The sequence below is a fragment of the Pteropus vampyrus genome, unplaced genomic scaffold (assembly GCF_000151845.1).
Source record: "Pteropus vampyrus isolate Shadow unplaced genomic scaffold, Pvam_2.0 Scaffold383, whole genome shotgun sequence".
In the NCBI taxonomy this organism is placed as follows: Eukaryota; Metazoa; Chordata; class Mammalia; order Chiroptera; family Pteropodidae; genus Pteropus; species Pteropus vampyrus.
Genome location: NW_011889164.1, coordinates 482,495 through 501,143, shown reverse-complemented (window position 1 = coordinate 501,143; position 18,649 = coordinate 482,495). Strand labels below are relative to the sequence as shown.

The 18,649-nt window shown below is 35.2% G+C and overlaps 1 protein-coding gene and 1 pseudogene across 1 annotated transcript in view; one reads left to right on the top strand and one right to left on the bottom strand.

The window, feature by feature from the left end:
- Positions 1 to 18,327, top strand: part of WDR64 (WD repeat domain 64) — a 115,912-nt gene extending 97,585 nt beyond the window's left edge. The window contains exons 24-29 of the mRNA XM_023523192.1: positions 1,825 to 1,934; positions 7,644 to 7,832; positions 8,680 to 8,785; positions 11,713 to 11,793; positions 12,583 to 12,696; positions 17,762 to 18,327. Of these exons, the coding sequence (XP_023378960.1) occupies positions 1,825 to 1,934; positions 7,644 to 7,832; positions 8,680 to 8,785; positions 11,713 to 11,793; positions 12,583 to 12,696; positions 17,762 to 17,845 (684 nt within the window). The 3' untranslated portion in view covers positions 17,846 to 18,327. The remainder of the gene's footprint in view (positions 1 to 1,824; positions 1,935 to 7,643; positions 7,833 to 8,679; positions 8,786 to 11,712; positions 11,794 to 12,582; positions 12,697 to 17,761) is intronic.
- Positions 10,764 to 10,882, bottom strand: LOC111731550 (annotated as a pseudogene).
- Positions 18,328 to 18,649: the final 322 nt, after the last annotated feature.

Below are 18,649 nucleotides of genomic sequence, written 5' to 3'. Positions count from 1 at the left end.
GATGATTCTCAATATTCTACTATTAATTTTAACAGATAAAAATATGATTTTTGCAAATAGACTTTCTATAAACTGGCAACCAAGATCTTTCAAAATTCAAAGGAATATTTGAAACAAAGTTAAATAATTATATTGAATTACAATAATAGAATTTATTTTAAAGCATTTTTACCAACTTAAAAGAAGAGACTCTATTTTAATAACTTATTAAATTTTTCTTCATTCAACCTTTTCTATATTTGGAGAATATGATTTTCCAATTTGTACATAGCTGCTTATTTATAAATATACAACAGAATCTGGTTATAAGATGTCTCATTATTGCATAGACTAATATATATGATGCATTAAGCCAGATTCAGTTATAGATTACAATTATGATGAAATCTAATATGTCATTCCATAAGTCAGAGGTTAATTTGGTTCTCTTGCAACATTACTCTTAAAAAAGAAACTCTATAGAGTACAGATATTCTATGAAGTAGGATAGTCAAAACTTGGCCCAGAAAGAAAAATCATGCATATGATTGCATACAGAAAACAAACAAACAAAAAAACAAAAAAACGGAGCAGTGTTTTTCTAATTACAGATTGTAATCCACTAGGGGGTTATAAAATCAATCTAATGAGTGTCAAGCAGTATTTTCATAAAAATGGAAAAGAATGGAGTGAAATTAAATATGGTGGAATAGAATAAATAATATCAGTGTGTGTTATACACAGTAAGGTTAAGTATTCTTTTGTGAAAGATACTGAAACTCATTTCAGATGCATGTACAGGTATTGTGTGTCTTTACGGGGTCATGAAGTAAAATGTAGTTCTTACTATAGATATGGTCATATTAGGGAAATGCTTGTCTACCAAGGCAGAGATCGAGCCCTTGGAAGACCAGATTTTCTTGAACAGCTTAGAGACCATAAGAGGTAGGAGAATGCAGAAGATTTCATCCTGGGAATTGAATCAGAAGGCCAAAAAATTGAGGGGTAATTGTGCCTAACCTTTGTTAAAGTCTAGATAAACAGGAGCCTTAAAGGAGAACTGTAAGCTATCAAAATTCTAGCCACACAAATGCTCCTAGGCAAATGACCCAGGAAGAAGTAAGGTCTTAGTCTGTGTTCATCAGTGGTAAAGGGAACATACTCTAAGGGGATGTGACTGCAGAGCAAGATCTCAGTTGACAACCCTTGTTTATAAAATTTAGAAATAACTTCTGAGGCCTCTTTAGGGGCTCTAAACTTAAGAATAAGCCACATCCTGAAGGAGCATACTAATCAAGCCTCATTATGTCTTTGAAAGAGAATGAGTTGGGCCCATTTCTTTCATTAATTCTTTGTGCTATGTAGTTATCATATACCCCCACCCCCCAAAAAAGAATAAAATAGTGAGAGCTATATCTGAATAAAACTTGAAATTAGGAAAAGACTTCTTGCCAATCTCCCCTTTAGTGTCCACTCTGCTTCTTCCTGTTTCTAATTATATTCACTCTCGGTTCTCCCACAAGCATTATCCTAAGGCTATTCTTTCACCTAGTCAGTTAGTAATCTCAACAAAATGAACTGCTACTCATCAAATAAATGATAAATTGCTAAAGACATAAGATACTTCCTCGCCCAAGGATATTAACGAATATCTAAAAATGGAATTTTTGGTAGCTTAACAAGTAAGAGAAGAGCTAATTGAGGTAAGGACTTCATCATCTTCCACAGATGTTCACACCAGTCACTCATAAGATGGGTCCTTTAATGATTAATGGTTTTGCTCAAGGTTGAATTTTGATCAGCACACACTTATTCTAACATATACGCATTATTTTTGCCATTTAGAAATTCAAGCAGCTGCTTGCCTGGCGTGCTCATTCTTTAGAAATTATTCAAGTAATCTATGTAGAAGAAAAACAAGTGGTGCTTACTGCCTCCATCGATGGCTCAGTAAGGTACTGACTTTCGTATCGCGAATTTGGGGTTTGAGTATGAGAGGAAAGACTGTTAAGCTGAAGTTTAAGTATACACACTAGATGCAATGTTGATTAGCTGACAAAAATAAATCAACAAGTAAAGGTGGCATAAAAAGGCTTTGAACAGTTGGCCACTGATTTGGAATTCTTTTCCATGCACAAGGAAACGAGAAGCCATTCTCATCTATGTTAGAAGGTATAATAAATACTTTCAACAAACGTGTTTTTTGTAGACTTATTTCAAAGAATTAAGCAAGATAGTTAGGTCAGAGCAAGAGGCCCACGCCCAGGGAAGACCGCAAAAAGAGACACAGGATCAGAAGTTATAAAAAGTTACAGAAAAGAAAAACTAATATTGAGAAAAGTTAAAGTGAGCTAATTATTTCAGTGACAATGTGATTGATTTTATAAAGCCTACTTGCTTTTTTTTTCTTCCATGGCTGCCTCAACTGATTTAGAGGGGTTAGCACAGTGTTGCAATTGGAGAAAACCGAGATGATTTACATGAGGAGTGTGGCCAATTACATTCTCTTAGAGAGCCTCCCTTCAGGATTAGCTTTTTTTTTTTTCTCATTGAGGTATAATTGACATATAACATTACATTAGTTTCAGGTGTATAACATAATCATTCGATATTTGTATATATTGTGAAATGACCACCACAAAAGTCTAGTTAACATTTATCACCACACGTAGTTACAAAAAAATTTTTTCTTGTGATGAGGACTTTGAAGATCTATTCTCTTAGCAACTTTTAAATATGCGATATAGTGTTATTAACTATAATCACCATGTTATACAAAGCCTACTCATTTTTAATGGCCTATATAATGCTAAGTATACATACACAAAATGCTAAAACCATATATATATGTATGTATATATATATGTGTGTGTGTGTGTGTGTGTGTGTGTGTGTGTGTGTGTGTGTGTGTATATATATGAAAAGAAATGTTATGACATTTATTGAGACAAATTGCTGCATATTAAAATGTCTTAAAATCATGGTAATAAATTGTCCTCTTATGGAACTAAAGCTAGGTAAGATCAAGAGAAGCAGAGAGGCTCCAAAGTATATTAGAGAGTTTGAGAATAATAAAGATGAAAAAGAAAAAATATTTTATGTTGCATAAAAGGCCCTGGACTGAAATGCAACAGACCATAGCTAGCTGTGTGAGTGTCAGACTGGTGGTGACTTAGCCAGGGACAGGCCATGCAGTAACCAGGAGGTGTGACTTAAGATCTGGATCTTCACCTTGTAAGAAATAGCCACCAAAGGCTTTTAAGTGAGTGACTAACATAATTTGAGCAACATTAAAAAAAATAAATTAGGAGAGAGTGACCTCATCATGCCAGAGTGAGACAACCCCTTCATATTGCCCTGTAAATCTACAGCTAATTGGACATCTAAAACCTTACATGGGTTCCTCTGCTTAATACATTAGGATGCCTGAGAGATCCACACATTGGTACATCAGAAGGTTAGGCATACTGAAATGTGTAGAAGAGGTAGGACAGGGGGAAGGACAGGGATGATGCCCACAGATGTAGTTTTCTGGCCACTGCGGCTGAGCTCCTAGACACAGCAAACATGGTAATAGCAGAGGAGTCAGCATGAGGGCCCCTCATCATGACCTACAGAGGGTAAGAGGGGCAGCAGCAGTGTCAGTGCCCCAGAATCTGGCTCCCACCCCTGATTTCGGTGGAGGCCAGTGGCATCAATGGGCACCAGTGGCCATAGGGAACCAGGTAGCACCATGGCAGTCTCACAAATCCGGATCCCCCCAACCTGCCACATCCCCACACCATAGTGGTGGTGCCTCAAAATCAAGTGACATGGACATGGCTGAGGCACCCACCTCAGTAAATGATGACCGTCATGATTCCCAACCACAACCCCCACCACAGCAATAACTCCCATGAGGACAGCAATGATTCCCCACCACGATAAACACCCACAGAAATGATTCCCCACCACAATAAACACCCACAGCAGTGATTCCCCACCACGATAAATACCCACAGCAATGATTCTCCACCACAACTCCACAGTAGCACAGATAAGAGAAAACAAAAACTTGCAGTAGAACAACATCAAATGGAAAACAAAGGAAAGACCTCTAAATATAAACCTGTTGAATTGTTAAAATCAAATGATTCCTAATTAAGAAAAGCATTTGCTACTTCAAATGTGCCAGCAGAGGTACAATCCATCAAGCATCACAAACAACCAAGATAACATGGTAACACAGAAAGAAAATGATAATTCTCCAGAAACCAAACTCAAAGTTATAGACATATGTTATCTAAATGATAGAGAGTTAAAAATAGCAGTCAAGAAGAAACTCCACAAGATACAAGAAAATGAATACAGGCAGTTCAATGAGCTCAGGAATCAAATTAATGAACAAAAAGCATTTTACCAAAGACATTGAAACTTAAAAAAAAATCCTGTAGCTGAAGAACTCAATAAATGAGATGAATAATGCATTAGAAAGCACTGGAAATAAAGCAGATCACATGGACGAGAGAATTACTGAGCTAGAAGGGTAGAAATCTAGAAATAATTCAGGTGGGAGAGGAGTGAGAACTAAGATTGTAGAGAAATGAAAGAACTCTACAAAAACAATCTAACTCCATTAGAAAGAGCAACATGAGGATAATGGATACCCCAGAAGAAGAAGAGAGAGTGGGAACAGAGAGCCTATTTAAAAAATGATTAGAAACCCATATCTAGGGAATGAACTGGACATTCAAGTACTAGAAGATAATGGAACACCTAATTACCTCAAAGAAAGAAGACTTTTCAAAGACATATTATATTAAAATTGCCAAAAGTTAATGATAAAGAAAGAATTCTCAAGGCTGTCAAGGTGAGGGGGGATAATAGCTACAAAGGAAATCTCATGAGGTTATCACGAGATTTCTCAGCAGAAACTTCTCAGGCCAGGAGAAAATAAAACGATACATTTGAAAGAAAAAACCCACTAGTCAATAATAACATATCCAGCAAAGGTATCCTTCAGATAAGAAAGAGAAATAAAGACTTTCCCAAACAAAACGAAGCTGAGGGAATGTAATCACAAGACCTGCATTATCCCAGACAAAATAGACTTTTAAGCAAAGGCTATAACAAGAAACAAAGAAAGACCCAGGAATTCCACTTATTGGTACTTATCCAAAGAAACTCAAAACACTAATTTAAAAAGACATATGCATTCTTCATATGTTTATTATAGCATTATTTACAATAGCCAAGATATGGAAGCAATCTAAGAGTTTATCAATAGGTGGATATATAAAAAGACAGGTACATATATACAATGAAATATTACTCAGACATAAAAAAGAATAAAATCTTGTCATCTCCAACATGGATGGACCTAGAGGATATTATGCTAAGTGATAGAAATCAGAGAAAAACAAATACCATATGACTTCACTTATATGTGGAATCGAAAAAACGAAAGAAACAAACAAACAAAACAGAAACAAACTCATAGATACTGAGAATATTTTGATGGTTGTCAGATGGGAAGGGGGTTGAAGGGTAGAGTGAAAAAGGGGAAGGGATTATGAAGTACAAATTGGTAGTTAAGAAGTAGTCATGGGGATGTAAAGTACAGCACAGGGAATATAGTCAACAGGATTGTAATAACTGCATGGTATAGATCGGTACTGGATTTATTGGGATGATCACTTCATAAGTTATATGAACATCTAACCACTATGTTGTGCACTTGAAACTAATATAATATTGTATATCAAGTGTAATTGAAAAATAAAAAGTATTTTAAAAAAAGAATGACTTCTGGCATATACCATCAGGTGAATATTGGTGCCATTCATTAAGAGAGGAGTCACTAAAAGAGAAAAATGTTTAGAAAATGGATGAATGAAGAAGAACTTTTAGAAATGTTCAGTTCAAAGTGAATCTGTGGGGTTAAGGTCCTATTTGGAGCAAAGAGAGCTGCTTCTTTTGTCAAAAAGGGGATCTGCTATTTTATCAGTAGGAAAAATTAAGAATATGACATTTTATTACTATAGGTGCTCTTCACAACTCTGTCACTTGGGTCTCTGCTCCAACTTATTTTCAGCTACCTGTCCTCAGAAGTGTTAACTAGGGATTGTAGTACACACACACACACACACACACACACACACACACACACACACCCCACATTTGCGTGCACACCTCTGTTGTTAAAAGCAGTCCCTGCTCAAACCAGTAACCCTTGACATGAGGAAATTGCTTTTATGATTCCTTCAAGTGAAGATCTTCCTAGAAACTCAGTTCAAACAGCCTAGCTCTATTCATAGCTATCTCAGAATACACTTCTCTTTATAACTAAGCCACATTCTTTTGCTAATACTAGCTGCCACTTTCTAAAGGAAGAGGCGATTTTAACACTCTAAATTTGTCAAAAATTATGATTTTATAATATGAAAAAAATAATGGCTTAGCTCTGGGACAGAGGATAGAAGGGGCTAAGAATTTATATCTGAGGCCCAGGAAGTTCATATCAGGCTAAGAGGTAGGATCGGTGATCTGGGAGAATTCTACGTGGAACAGGAAATGCCACGAAAAAAGGAGACTAAAGTTACTTCAGTCCTTGCCTACAATAGAATGAACTTAGAGTTGTCCTGAAGTTAGTCCTTCACCCCTCTAACTTCTGTGTGGAAAAGATTGGTCCATTTCGCTTCGGGTCTGGCAAGGCCATGACGTTTATGGCCTTGGGGAACTTTGGGGAATGCAAATATATAAAGGATGTATGATGCTCATGTTACATTCTCAGAACACTGTCAGATGTGAGGAGTCCCGATGTGATACCTCTGCTCTGCCTTCTCTTCAGTGCCTACTGCTTGGATCTGAGATACCACTTGAATTTTGTGCAGTCTGCTTTGAGTTCATTTAGCTTATCCTCCCTCTGGGTCATTGCAGCAGGCATATGATGATTATTTCCACCATTTGCTACTCTGAGGTTGAAATTAAGACATAAAAGGAGGATCTTCTAAATACTATTTTATCTTTCCATATGACATAAGGCAAACACTCCTGCTAATAACAATTCTGTATTACTTTAAACCACTTGGGCTATTTAGAGGATCCCCCTGGAGTGAATTGATGGTAAAATAATGCATATAGATGAAGAGCCACTTCTTTTACCATCCTATTTCAGAACTCAGTTTTAAAAATTAGTATGTTATTTCCACAATAGTAGGAATTGTAGATGGAGATTGAGGATTTTGATAACAGTAAAAGCATCAGTAAGTATCTCCTACCACAAGTTCTACTGTTGCTGATACAATAAGTAGACAGCTGAGATATAGCCCATTCTAAGACCTGATTCAGCTAATATACTGTCAGTCAACATGTACTCTGATTAACTTAATTAAATTAACTAAATGAGCTATGTTATTTGGGGGAAAAAAAATCTGTTCTTTATTTTCTGGCTTAATAAAAGGATATCATAAGTACAGATTCAAATTGACATTTCCCAAAATTGTTGTACATTAGAATTCTAACGGATAAAATGTTTATGTTATGATTAGCTCCATACATTTAATGGGAAGAGTCCCAGACTCAAGTTTATTATCCCTGATGGACCAGTAAAAAGCTAATCATTAACAAAAGAACTTCCACTGAATTCCTGTTACTTTATTCTCCCTACCTTTACCTTTCCTCAGGCTCTGGCATGCCCAAAATGGCCATTACTGTGGATATTTTGGACAGCAAAGATTCTTTGAAATATCACAGACAAGTGATTTCATTTTGCCTTGTGATGTTAATGAATATCCCATAGAAATAAAAGAAGAAAGCAAGTTCACAGAGAAGAAACAAAAATATGAATATCCTCTGGTATTTGACCGGCAAAGGTAAGATCATTGGGTGTTTGCTTTAGATAGCAGACAAGAATTAAACTATTATGATACTGTAACACTGTGCAGGACATGTAGAATTCAAAAGTGGAAAGCCTGAAACTCTTCAACAATTTTTCAATCCAGTGGAAGAGCGCATAAAAATCTATAATTCAGGATAACAGTACAGCTAAGAACACCAATTCTTAAGATAGTCAAAGAAGAACAAACAGGATTTATTCAAACAAAGAAGACCAAAGAGGAAATTGCCTAATCAAAGGCACAAAATAATGAAAGGCTATTACAGTCTTTCAAAGCTTGGAGTCCAGGGAGCAAGTAGGGAAGATGTGGTAGATAAAGCAAGAATGTTTTCACATTATAAGTAAAGAATTATGTCTTGTCTGTAGAAAAATGGGCTTTCTTCTGTAGAAGTACTCCATCTTAGGACATACTGCTTATTTTTTTTAATGTCTTTAATGCTTAGTTCTGACTTTTTAACTATATACTTAAGTAAGTTTTAACTACAGTAGAAGCTATCCTGAGTCACACAAATATCAAGCATTGGTTTTTTTACCCAAAGTTTCCTCATCCCTACTGTACAGGTTTTTCCAATGGTTATTAATGAATTTAACTACATGGAATATTCAAGTTTAATAGAAATCTCTTTGGCTTCCCTGGAGGGATATCTGGGAAGCCAAACAGAGTAAGACTTAAGTGCAGAGGTAGCATCATTAGGGCTGATGCTTTGGGAACCAGAGAACTTGGGGACCCAGAGAATAAAGAATGTAATGGATACTTGTTTGGTAGGAAGAGAATTCAAGATATGTGTATGTACTAACAGTTTTTCCTGCATCTTCATACACAGATGGAGGAAAATGAGCTCAATGTCTTTGCTTTTCAAACGTGTATCTCCCAAGGCCTTCGAAGTGGAACATGATTTTAAATTTTTCGAGTCTCTTTCTTCCCCAAAGGTAGCTTTAAAAAACAAATAAAAACAGTTTGCTTTTGTTTTTTTGAATTTAGATATGTACATTTTATTAGTTTTCTATTGCTGCCATTATAAATTACTACAAACTTAACGGCTTAAACAATACAAATTAATTATTTTACTGTTCTTTAAGTCAACAGTCTCACTGGGCTAAAATTAAGATATTGCCAGAGCTGTGTTTCTTTTCTGGAGGCTCTACAGGAGAATCTCATATTCTTTAGTTTGTGGCCCCCTTCCTTCGTCTTCAAAGCCAGAAATGTTGCATCTCCCCAACCAGTTGTTTGTGGTCACATGACTTTGACACAACAGGAAGGGGTCTCTGCTTTTAAGGATTCTCATGATTAGATTGGATGCACCTGGATACTCCATCTCAAAGTTCTTAACCTTAATTACATCTGCAAAGTCTCTTTTGCCAAGTGAAGCAATATATTCACAAGTTAAGGGTGGAGGGATAGGGTGTGGACATCTTTGGTTGTCATTATTTTACTCATCACAAACCGACATACTTTTCTTCAGTGCAGAATTAGGAGAGAGAAGCATATTGTTATTCATTCTATTTCTAACATTTCTAAAGAATGAATATAGCATGAGTCTTTAGGCTAAGTTCTGGCATCAATCAGCTAAAATTGATTTACTCAAGATCTTTCACAAAATAAACCAAATTTACCTTTCTAAATTTACCTCCCATTACTAACTTACAGTTGCTCATCCTCTACAAATAGCTGTAGTTTCCCTGAGCATTCCTCTCAGTCTTCTGGCCCTAGAGTTCACCTGGGCAGGCCATCCTTGCCATATCCATGACCTATATCTGTCAAAGTCCATGTTACTTTTCTAACTGCCTTTATAACTGACAGAAGATTAGTATCTAGAATAGAAAAAGAACTAAAAATCAATAAATATAAAAGACAATCCAATTTTAAGACAGGTCAAATACTTGATAGACACTTCACAAAAGAAAAAAAAAGTCTAATAAACACATGAAAAGATGCTCAACCTCATTAGCAAACATGGAAATTCACATCAGTAATATAATGAGATACAATTTTATACTCACCAGGTTGGCAAATATCAAATAGTCTGACAATATCAAGGCTCAGTATGCATTTGGCACAATCAGAACACTGATCTCCTGGTGAAAGTTGTGTAAGTTGGTAGAACCACTTTGGAAAACAATGTGGCATTATCCAGTAAAGTTGAAAATTTACTAAATATCAACCCTGGGGAACATCTTGAACATGTGCTTAGGAGGCAAGTACAAGAATGCTCGGAACAATATTGTTTGTAATAGCAAAATCCTGAAAGCAGCCTAAATGTTCATCAACAGTAAAATTGGTAAATCAATTATAGCATATTTATAAATTGTAACACTATGGAACAGTGAAAATAAATGAGTTAAAATAACACTCACGTACATGAATGAATGTTCTAAGCGTATTGTCCTACTGAATGAGGAAAGTTTTACATAAGAAAATATACATAATGATTTCATTTATATAAAAGACAAGAAGAAGTAAAACTAAATAAAATGTTATTTTGCTTTTATAGTGCATATAAAGCAAAACTATATAAATAAAAGCAAGAGAAATAAAAGCACAAAAGTCAGGATAGTCATTACATCTGAGGGCTGGTGAGGACTGAGGCCAGAGGATGGTACACTAAGAATCTCGAAGTGGAGGATATTACTCCAATGTAAAACAGCACAGCAAGTCCATGAAAACGTATCATGTCATCATTCTTTTACAGTGTCACCTTCATATTTAATAAATATTTAACACTTTCTAAATGAAGCAATTTTCAAGAAGAAGCGTGACAAGCAGAACAGGCATGAGATATGGATATAACAGAATTAGGTTTAATCTTAGATAAATTATTTATTTATTTTTTAGGCGAGACAACCCTTGGTTGACCTCACAGATTGCAAGGACCTTGTCATCTTACAATTCCTTATTTTTTATTTTTTATGCCTACAGCACCTGGTCTTCCTAGGTGGTCTCCCATCCAAGTACTAACCAGGCCTGACCCTGCTTAGCTTCCAAGATCAGACGGGATAGAGCTTGTTCAGGGTGATATGGCTATAGACTTAGATAAATTATTTTATCTCTTTCCTCATGTGAAAAGCCCCTGAAGAGTTGTTGTGAAAAGTGAGAAAACGTACACCAGGTGCATTGTAGACACTCAGTAAATGTTAATTCCACTTTCCCCGAAGACCCCAATCTCTTCCTGCTATGTGTCTCAAATATGTTCATGTACCATGATCTACACTGAATCAAAACTATTTATATACTGACCTTCGCATCCCACCACTAAATCATAAGCTCTTCATGGGCAATGATACATGCATAGCTATGTAACAGATACTCAATTTTGTTGAATAGGATTGAAATAGCACAATCCGAAAATGAAGATTAGTATTCACTTTTAATATTCTCTTCTAATTTTAAGATAAATAATTTTTTAAAAATAAATTGTTAACTGAAACAAATAAATTTGGAGAAATCTCTAGAAAGGTTTTAAAGCTCTTGAGACAATTAAATACCCCAAATATTACAAGGCATGGCCTCTCCGTATCACACCTTAAATACCTTTCACTTAGGAATCTCTGATTTTATCAGCAATCTTGTTTTGCCCATTCCTTTTTATTCTCAATTATGTAATATTTATCTATTCACTTTTTTATGCTAATTGATTTTTGACATGTTATCAATAACAATACAATGGTAATAATTATTATATTTGAGTAGCAGCCTTACCATGTACATTATCTCATTTGATCCTTATAATAGTCAACAGGGCAAAAATTTGCCTAAGGTCATGCAGCTAATAAGTGACAGAGCCAGAATTTGAACCTAAGAATTTTATTACTTATGGAATGTGTTCTTTTCATTAAACATTCACTCTTCTGTTTTACAGCTTCGAAGACATGCCTTGGAAGGTTTCATGACTGAAAACAAAGAAGCGGGGATTATTTTTGGTTCTCTGCCTATATATAAGGTGTGTTGAACATTTCTAGACTAGAATGGTTAAAGAACAATAAGGAATCTGACATCTCCTTCCTGACCCTGGACTCTCAAGCAAGGTTGGAGGAAATCACGTAACTAAGCTGACTGATGCTTCCATAAACATGCAGAGAAGTCTTTAGTTCTGTGTATCAATGGCCTTGATCACTTATCTCTGGCCTTCCGCATTGAACAGTACTATAGGAAACTATTTCAAAATTTATCAGCTACATGATAAAATTCAAATGCTTTTAGCCTGGCATACAAAACATTCATGATCTGGCCTCTGTATAACCTCATTTATACCACATTATACACTATACTCCAGCAATGCCAAATCGCTTGCTATTCCTTAAGCATCACACTATTCCTCCCTCTTCTGTGGCTTTGCCTGTGTTGCCCCTCTGCTTAGAATTCATCTACCCCTTGTTTTCCTCTAAATCCTTACTCATCTTTCAAATCTCCATTCCAGATAATCTCTGTTAATTTAAAGAACTCCGTAACTAGCCAAGAATAACAAACTGTAGATGAAATATTTCAAGTTCATCTTAACCTATTTCTTAAAATGTTACTTTTCCTTCCCAAGAACATGTTCATTGTAATAAGTATCAAACACTTAGGCTACAGATGATGCTGTGGGTGAAGTATTAAGAATCAATAGTGGAAAGGGGAGTGTGTTTTAAAGCAATTGGAACATCTCACTCCCTATCATCCACCTCTGAATTCACATTATAGAAGTAATCATTTTAGTTTGTCTTACTAACTCTTTATTAATGGCTTCTAGGTACCAAGCCCCACTAGTCTAAGATTCCTTCCACTCATTGGTTCAGATGTACAAAGGGAGTCTTCAGATGGCATTCCAGGAAAGAAGAAGGGAGGTCATGTTCAACATGAAAAAGTAAGTTGGTACTTAGAATTCATGATATATGCCATTTCTGTTTGGATTGTTAGTTATTGTGTTCCCAGAAATATTCTGGGCTTAAAATTATCTTGGTTCATACTCTTTTTATAAATATTCCAGGATGCATGTGTTTTAGCTTAGTGAGCTGGAAATCATGAATTTGTTAGACAGAGAAGAAAATCAAACAAGGCCTCTGAGCCTGACAAATAAACTTTACTAGAGTTAAGACTTAGGTTTATCAACTAGTTTTAAAGCTCCGGCAATATAATATAACATATCCGAGAGCTGTATAACCATCCTTACTTTTTAATCTTATTGTACTTACAGAATGAGGCCATGACATCAAGTAGTTTCTGGCTTACCAGCCAAGTCAAGGAGAATTTTTCCCATGTATTAATAGAAATAACTAACATACAATTCCTTACAGTTTACATAGTGTTTTTATAAATGATTCCTTTAATTTTCACAATAATTACAAAGAAAATGTTATGCCTATCTTAGAACTGGGAAAAATGGAGCCTAAAGGGAGTTCAAGTGACTTGCCAAAGATGACATAAAAATTAAGTGATAAACTGAGATGTGCTCTGACTCCAAATTTCATGCTTATTCTATTAAATCATATAACCTAAAAAACTCAAACCCTATCACTCTTCTACTAGTTCTAGGACATTTATATGGGCCTAACTTAACCTCTGGCCATTCATCTAGTCATTAAAATAGATCAAACATAAAGACGAAGATCTAACATATGGTAATTTTTATAAGCAATGCAATGAAGTCAGACTAAAAACAGAAAGGAGATGGTTCTCACTGTCTGCACCTAACTGAATAACAGATAACAAATAAAACAACAATAACAACAATAAAAAGCTGCTTTATTTAATATAGAAAACTTGACCATAATTTCGTTAGCTTGTGTACTTAATGAAAACATGAATGATTCTTGTTCATCAATTCTGCCAATTATTTGAGTAAGAATTATTGGCAATAGAAGAGTATTTATAAAAATAATATCATTTGCTTTTAATTTTTTGAGCGATAGATAAAACAGTGGTATAAATAATCCAAAACTAACAGGTAATTAAGAGTATTTGTTTTGAGTTTTATAATTCATATATTTTATGCCCCATATTTGCATTATTTGTTTTGCTTTATTTGATATTAAATATAACTTGCATTTTCTAAGTACTGTTTAAAGAAACAGACCCAAAATGGAATCACTTACTCTAAGGCCCGCCAAAATTTTATACTTAACCTAACTGCTATTTCAATCTCTCCCAGAAGTGGACTTTTAAATCAATTAGTCTGAGATTTCCTGATCAGCACTAGTGAGGTCATTTTCCTGATAAGAGCCCTGGCTTTCCCCTAAGGGGAGGCAACTTTGAAAAAATTCACTGTTTTAACCTCTTTGCCCCACCCTCCTTCTGCCTATAGAAACCTTCCATTTTGTATAGCTACTCAGAGCACCTTTCTATTTACTAGATGGGATGCTGCTCGATTTGGAAATCATTTAATAAAGCCAGCTAGGTCTTCAAATTTACTTGAATTTTGTTGTTTAACAGTATAAACTAAGAGACAGAAAGAAGGTGGCCAAATATGTCTTAAATGCCAGGGAGAAGACAAAAATGAAATCATAAATTAGTCATGGTTAATCTACATAATAATCTCCACTCAGTCAGAAATTGATTCTATTATGATTAATTTTATCAGAGATCATAAAATGGAATAATTATTTGTTCTAACACCAAGGAATTTTTAATACATCTGTTGTTTTAGTAGATGTTTTCTTTTTTCTTAATGGCTTCCGTTGGTCATTAACCACACAAGAAGTCAAAGGGAATCGATGTCTCTATTTACTTACAGAAAAGGTGCTACAAAGCTATGATTAAAAATTCTCTTTCTAGTTTAATGAAGAAAAAAGTGTGGCCAGGGGGTTAAAACTAGTTTTCAAAATAAAATTAGGTCCTTTTCAGAAACTGGTAGACTTAGCAAGATGACAATAAAATCTGGAAACTGGTAGAGATTTAAGCAAGATTGTCTGCAATTTTAAGAACCCAAACAGCTAAGTTGGAAAATAGTGGATGAAATTAAATCAATATGTACACATCGAATGCCTGTTTTCATAAAAAGCGTTCCCAAGAAGCTGGGTATAAAATTACCTCAGAAAGTCTAGTATTCAAATTTCAGTTTTGTGAAATAAACATTTTAGAATTCCTTGAATGTTACTATGTCTTGCACTCTGCTGGGCACCAAGAAGCTACTTCTAGGTCAAGAAGCTCATAGTAGTGAGGGGAGAAACTCCTCTGAGCAGAGTCCAAGAACAGGTGTCTTAATCTCTTTGATTTATTCTTTTTAAATAATAAGAACACTGATTTTGAGTATTGATGTCTTTAAATGGTTTTCGTGCAAATGATTTGTAAATCTCTTTAGAATGAAACAAGTTACAAAACAGTATAGGAAAACATAAATCAGGGCATAAGTTTATAGTTCGTTTTCAGTTTAAATGTGGGAAGAGAGGGTGAGAATGTAAACTTTGTGACATCTAATCCATTTTCAAAATTGTAGAAACAATCAATAATAGAAAGATGATTAAGTTGTCAATATAAGAACAGCCAAACCTGAACAGAATTTTTATTTGAGCTAAACTGATGACATTGCCAAAAAGCAAGGTCTCAAATGCCTCAGAGAATGACAGTTTTGATATATATATTTATATACACATACACATTTTAAAATAAAAAGAGATTGTAAGGATGAATACAGAAAGGTAGGAGAAAGCAAGGTACAGGGTAGTTAACAAGCTTTTGCTCCCTGGAGGGTGGTTTTACCTTCTAGGCATCTGCGGATAGGATTACTTTTGGCATTTCAAAAGTGTGTTTATCCACCTGCAGGAGAACAATGGTCAGGGCTTGCTTTAAAAATTTTTGCTAAGGAAATTATAGTCCTCGAGCATGACTACCCACTATGACCTGCCCAGGTAGGAATTTATGATCAGATCACCCTGGGAGGTTACTTTCTGTCGCTGAACTTCTACGTACCCACTTTATCATCCAAAAGTAAAAGAGGGTATGTATGACAGCATACTCTATGGTTTTTCCAAAGAATATTTAAATAACAGAAATTCTCACAATTTTCTCTTACATGAAAAGAGTGCTTAAACTGTGAAAAGCTGACATAAGTGGAGCCATTTTAAAATAGAGTGAAGGCATTCCAGAGGAACTTTCTTGAACGTCTTAGTCCTTGGACCTTTGGAATGTTTGAACCGAGCAAAAATACTTTTGAACTGGGCCAAACCAACACTGTATTTTAAACGACTTTTTAAAGCTGACAGAAATCCTGACTACAGGACTAAAAATTGAAGAGTTTTTTAGAATTAGCACTATCGGGCATAGCTAAAGAATAATGCAGTTTATTAACACAATAGAAATTCTTTCTTTCTGTTCATGTCATTGTTCCCCTTCCCTTCCTCATAACTTCCCTTGGCCTTCGCCTCCTAATCGGAACACTGTTTGGGTTTCTGCCTGAATCAGTGCTTCCAGAATAGCTATTCTTTTTGACCTCAGATAAGTGCTTGTTGCCTCTCACTCTGGTCTTTTACTTTTAGGTTAACAAAATTATAACTGAGGGATATTGCTAATGATAGTGGCTAACATTTGTTTTTCAGTTAGTGTACAATCCTGAACTTTGACATGCAGTCTTTCACTTAATCTTCAAGGTAGTCATGATTATCATCCTCATTTTACAATTGAGAAAACTGACACATAGAGGATAAGTAATTTATCTAAGATCCTAAAATTAGATAGAAGAGCTAATGTTTAAACCTAGCAGTTTGATTTCAGAGCCTGCACATTTAGATACAATACAATGTAATTCAGAGATAGGTAAGCTGCTGGGCCTCTCCTGGTCAGAATGACCATATGGGAGTTTACAAGTAATGAACAAATAATGGGGGGACCCCTCCCTTCCCTTCAGTCTCCATCTCCTCACCCTGGTTAATTTTTCTTCATGGTTCCTGTCACTACCGAAGATTACATTATATAAGAATTCATTTATTTTTTTACTGATTCTATCTCACTAGAAAACAAGATCCGTGAAGGTGGGAATTTTGACTAATTCTCTGTTGGAACTCCAGTGTGTAGAGCAGACTGACACATAAGTGATGCTCAAAGAACATTAGTTGAATGAAAGAATGAATGAGTTAGAAAGAAGAGAAGTAAGAGAAGGGAAAAAATGAATACAAAATTAAGGAAAGCTCAGTGCAGCTTAAGAAGTTGCCTTGGCTCTTCTTCGGCAGATTGAGCTAGGGAACTAAGTCTCCCACCTTGTCTTAGAGAGAAAGAGGAGCAGTCATGTGACCTATGAGTGTCCAAGTCTAAGGGATTTTTAGGTGGTTGAACTTTGACCTTCGGGTTCATTCTGTATTCTTCTTTACTTTATAACTCTCTACATCTCCTCTTCCCTTTTTTTTTCTCTCTCTTCTTCCTTATAATAGACCATAAGATCAAATTGATGCATGCTGTAAATATTGGCTGAATATTATTGACAAACCAGACACTGCTTGATCTGAATTTAAACCAAATGAGTTTAACATTTTATATGTCTTCCAAAAATATCCAATTCAAAATAACTTATTTCTCATTTGTGCAATTTTCACTTATTTCATCATCAATGGACTCTGATGATATTAATATACAATATCTCTATGCCTTACAACAACCTAGCAAGCTTTTCTTTTGTTTTGTTTTGTTTTGTTTTGTTTTGTTTTGTTTTGTTTTGTTTTGTTTTGAGCAATCCTTTACAGATTGGGCAGTCGGGTCCCAGAATGAATAAGCACCCAGTCAAGTAGTTCCAAAGCTCCTGCTCTTCTACTCACACCCTTCTGGAACCCCATCTCCTGTTTTTAACATATTTTAACCCTAGAGGCACACAAGATAGTTAAGTAAATAACTATATTTCTAAGAGGATTAAAATCTCTGCAAAAATTAGTGGTGCACCTTAACTCTAGAAAATCGTGTTTGTCATGAAATGCCTGTTATTAACTGACATGTCCTTTATTTCACAGACACAACGGAGGAGAAGTCTGAGAAAACATTTAGTCCCACAGATAAATCTGGCTTCTTCCTTCTTCCCAGCCATTGCCAAGTAAGAGAAAATTCAGAAGTGGCTGCTGTGGCCTGAGCTGCACGTGAAATGGCAAGGTCTAAATGATACTCCAGTCTTTATTTCAGGATGAAAGTGAGGGTCCACCAGACACTGTCATCCATCTCTGTATCCTCAGGCCATACTATCAATGGTGAAGATTGTTCAGAGAGCTCAGGTGGCCTCAGCTCTGAAACCAAGCAAGCAGCAAGCAGCCAGGTGGCCAACTTCTTTCATACATTGAAATCCACTTTAGGAATAGGCAATGTCTTGTTTACTGTCAGCAAAATGACAAAAGAAGCAAAATTAATAACATAAATAGATCTAAAATAATATGGTCATAAATAGCTTTCCACCTCCCTCCATTGCTCACCTTAATTCGTAATCAGAATTATTATCCAAATGCATGCAGTAAAAGGCAAATTCCTTGTGTGTCATGCTATGTAGTATAAAGATAATTATTATTAAAAAGAAAAATGTTCCTGTTAAGCTTCTAGCTATTTGTCTTCTTTATTTAGGGAAATTTCATATGGAAGAAAATGTTCAGAGTTTCTTAGATTGTCAGAAGTTATTTACATTTAGTCCAGAAATAACTCCAGATAAATAGAATTTGAATGATTATCTGAACTTTCTTGTGTTTATTATTTATTCTTTTATTAACCGATTTTGATATTTTGACCAAATGATTAATTTCACTCATGGGAACTCATGTAAAAAAATGAAAGCATCTAAATTTGCACAATAATAAATGAGATTTTTATTAAGTAAAAGGCATGAGGAAAGTATCAGAATCGAAGCCTGCTGATTGGTT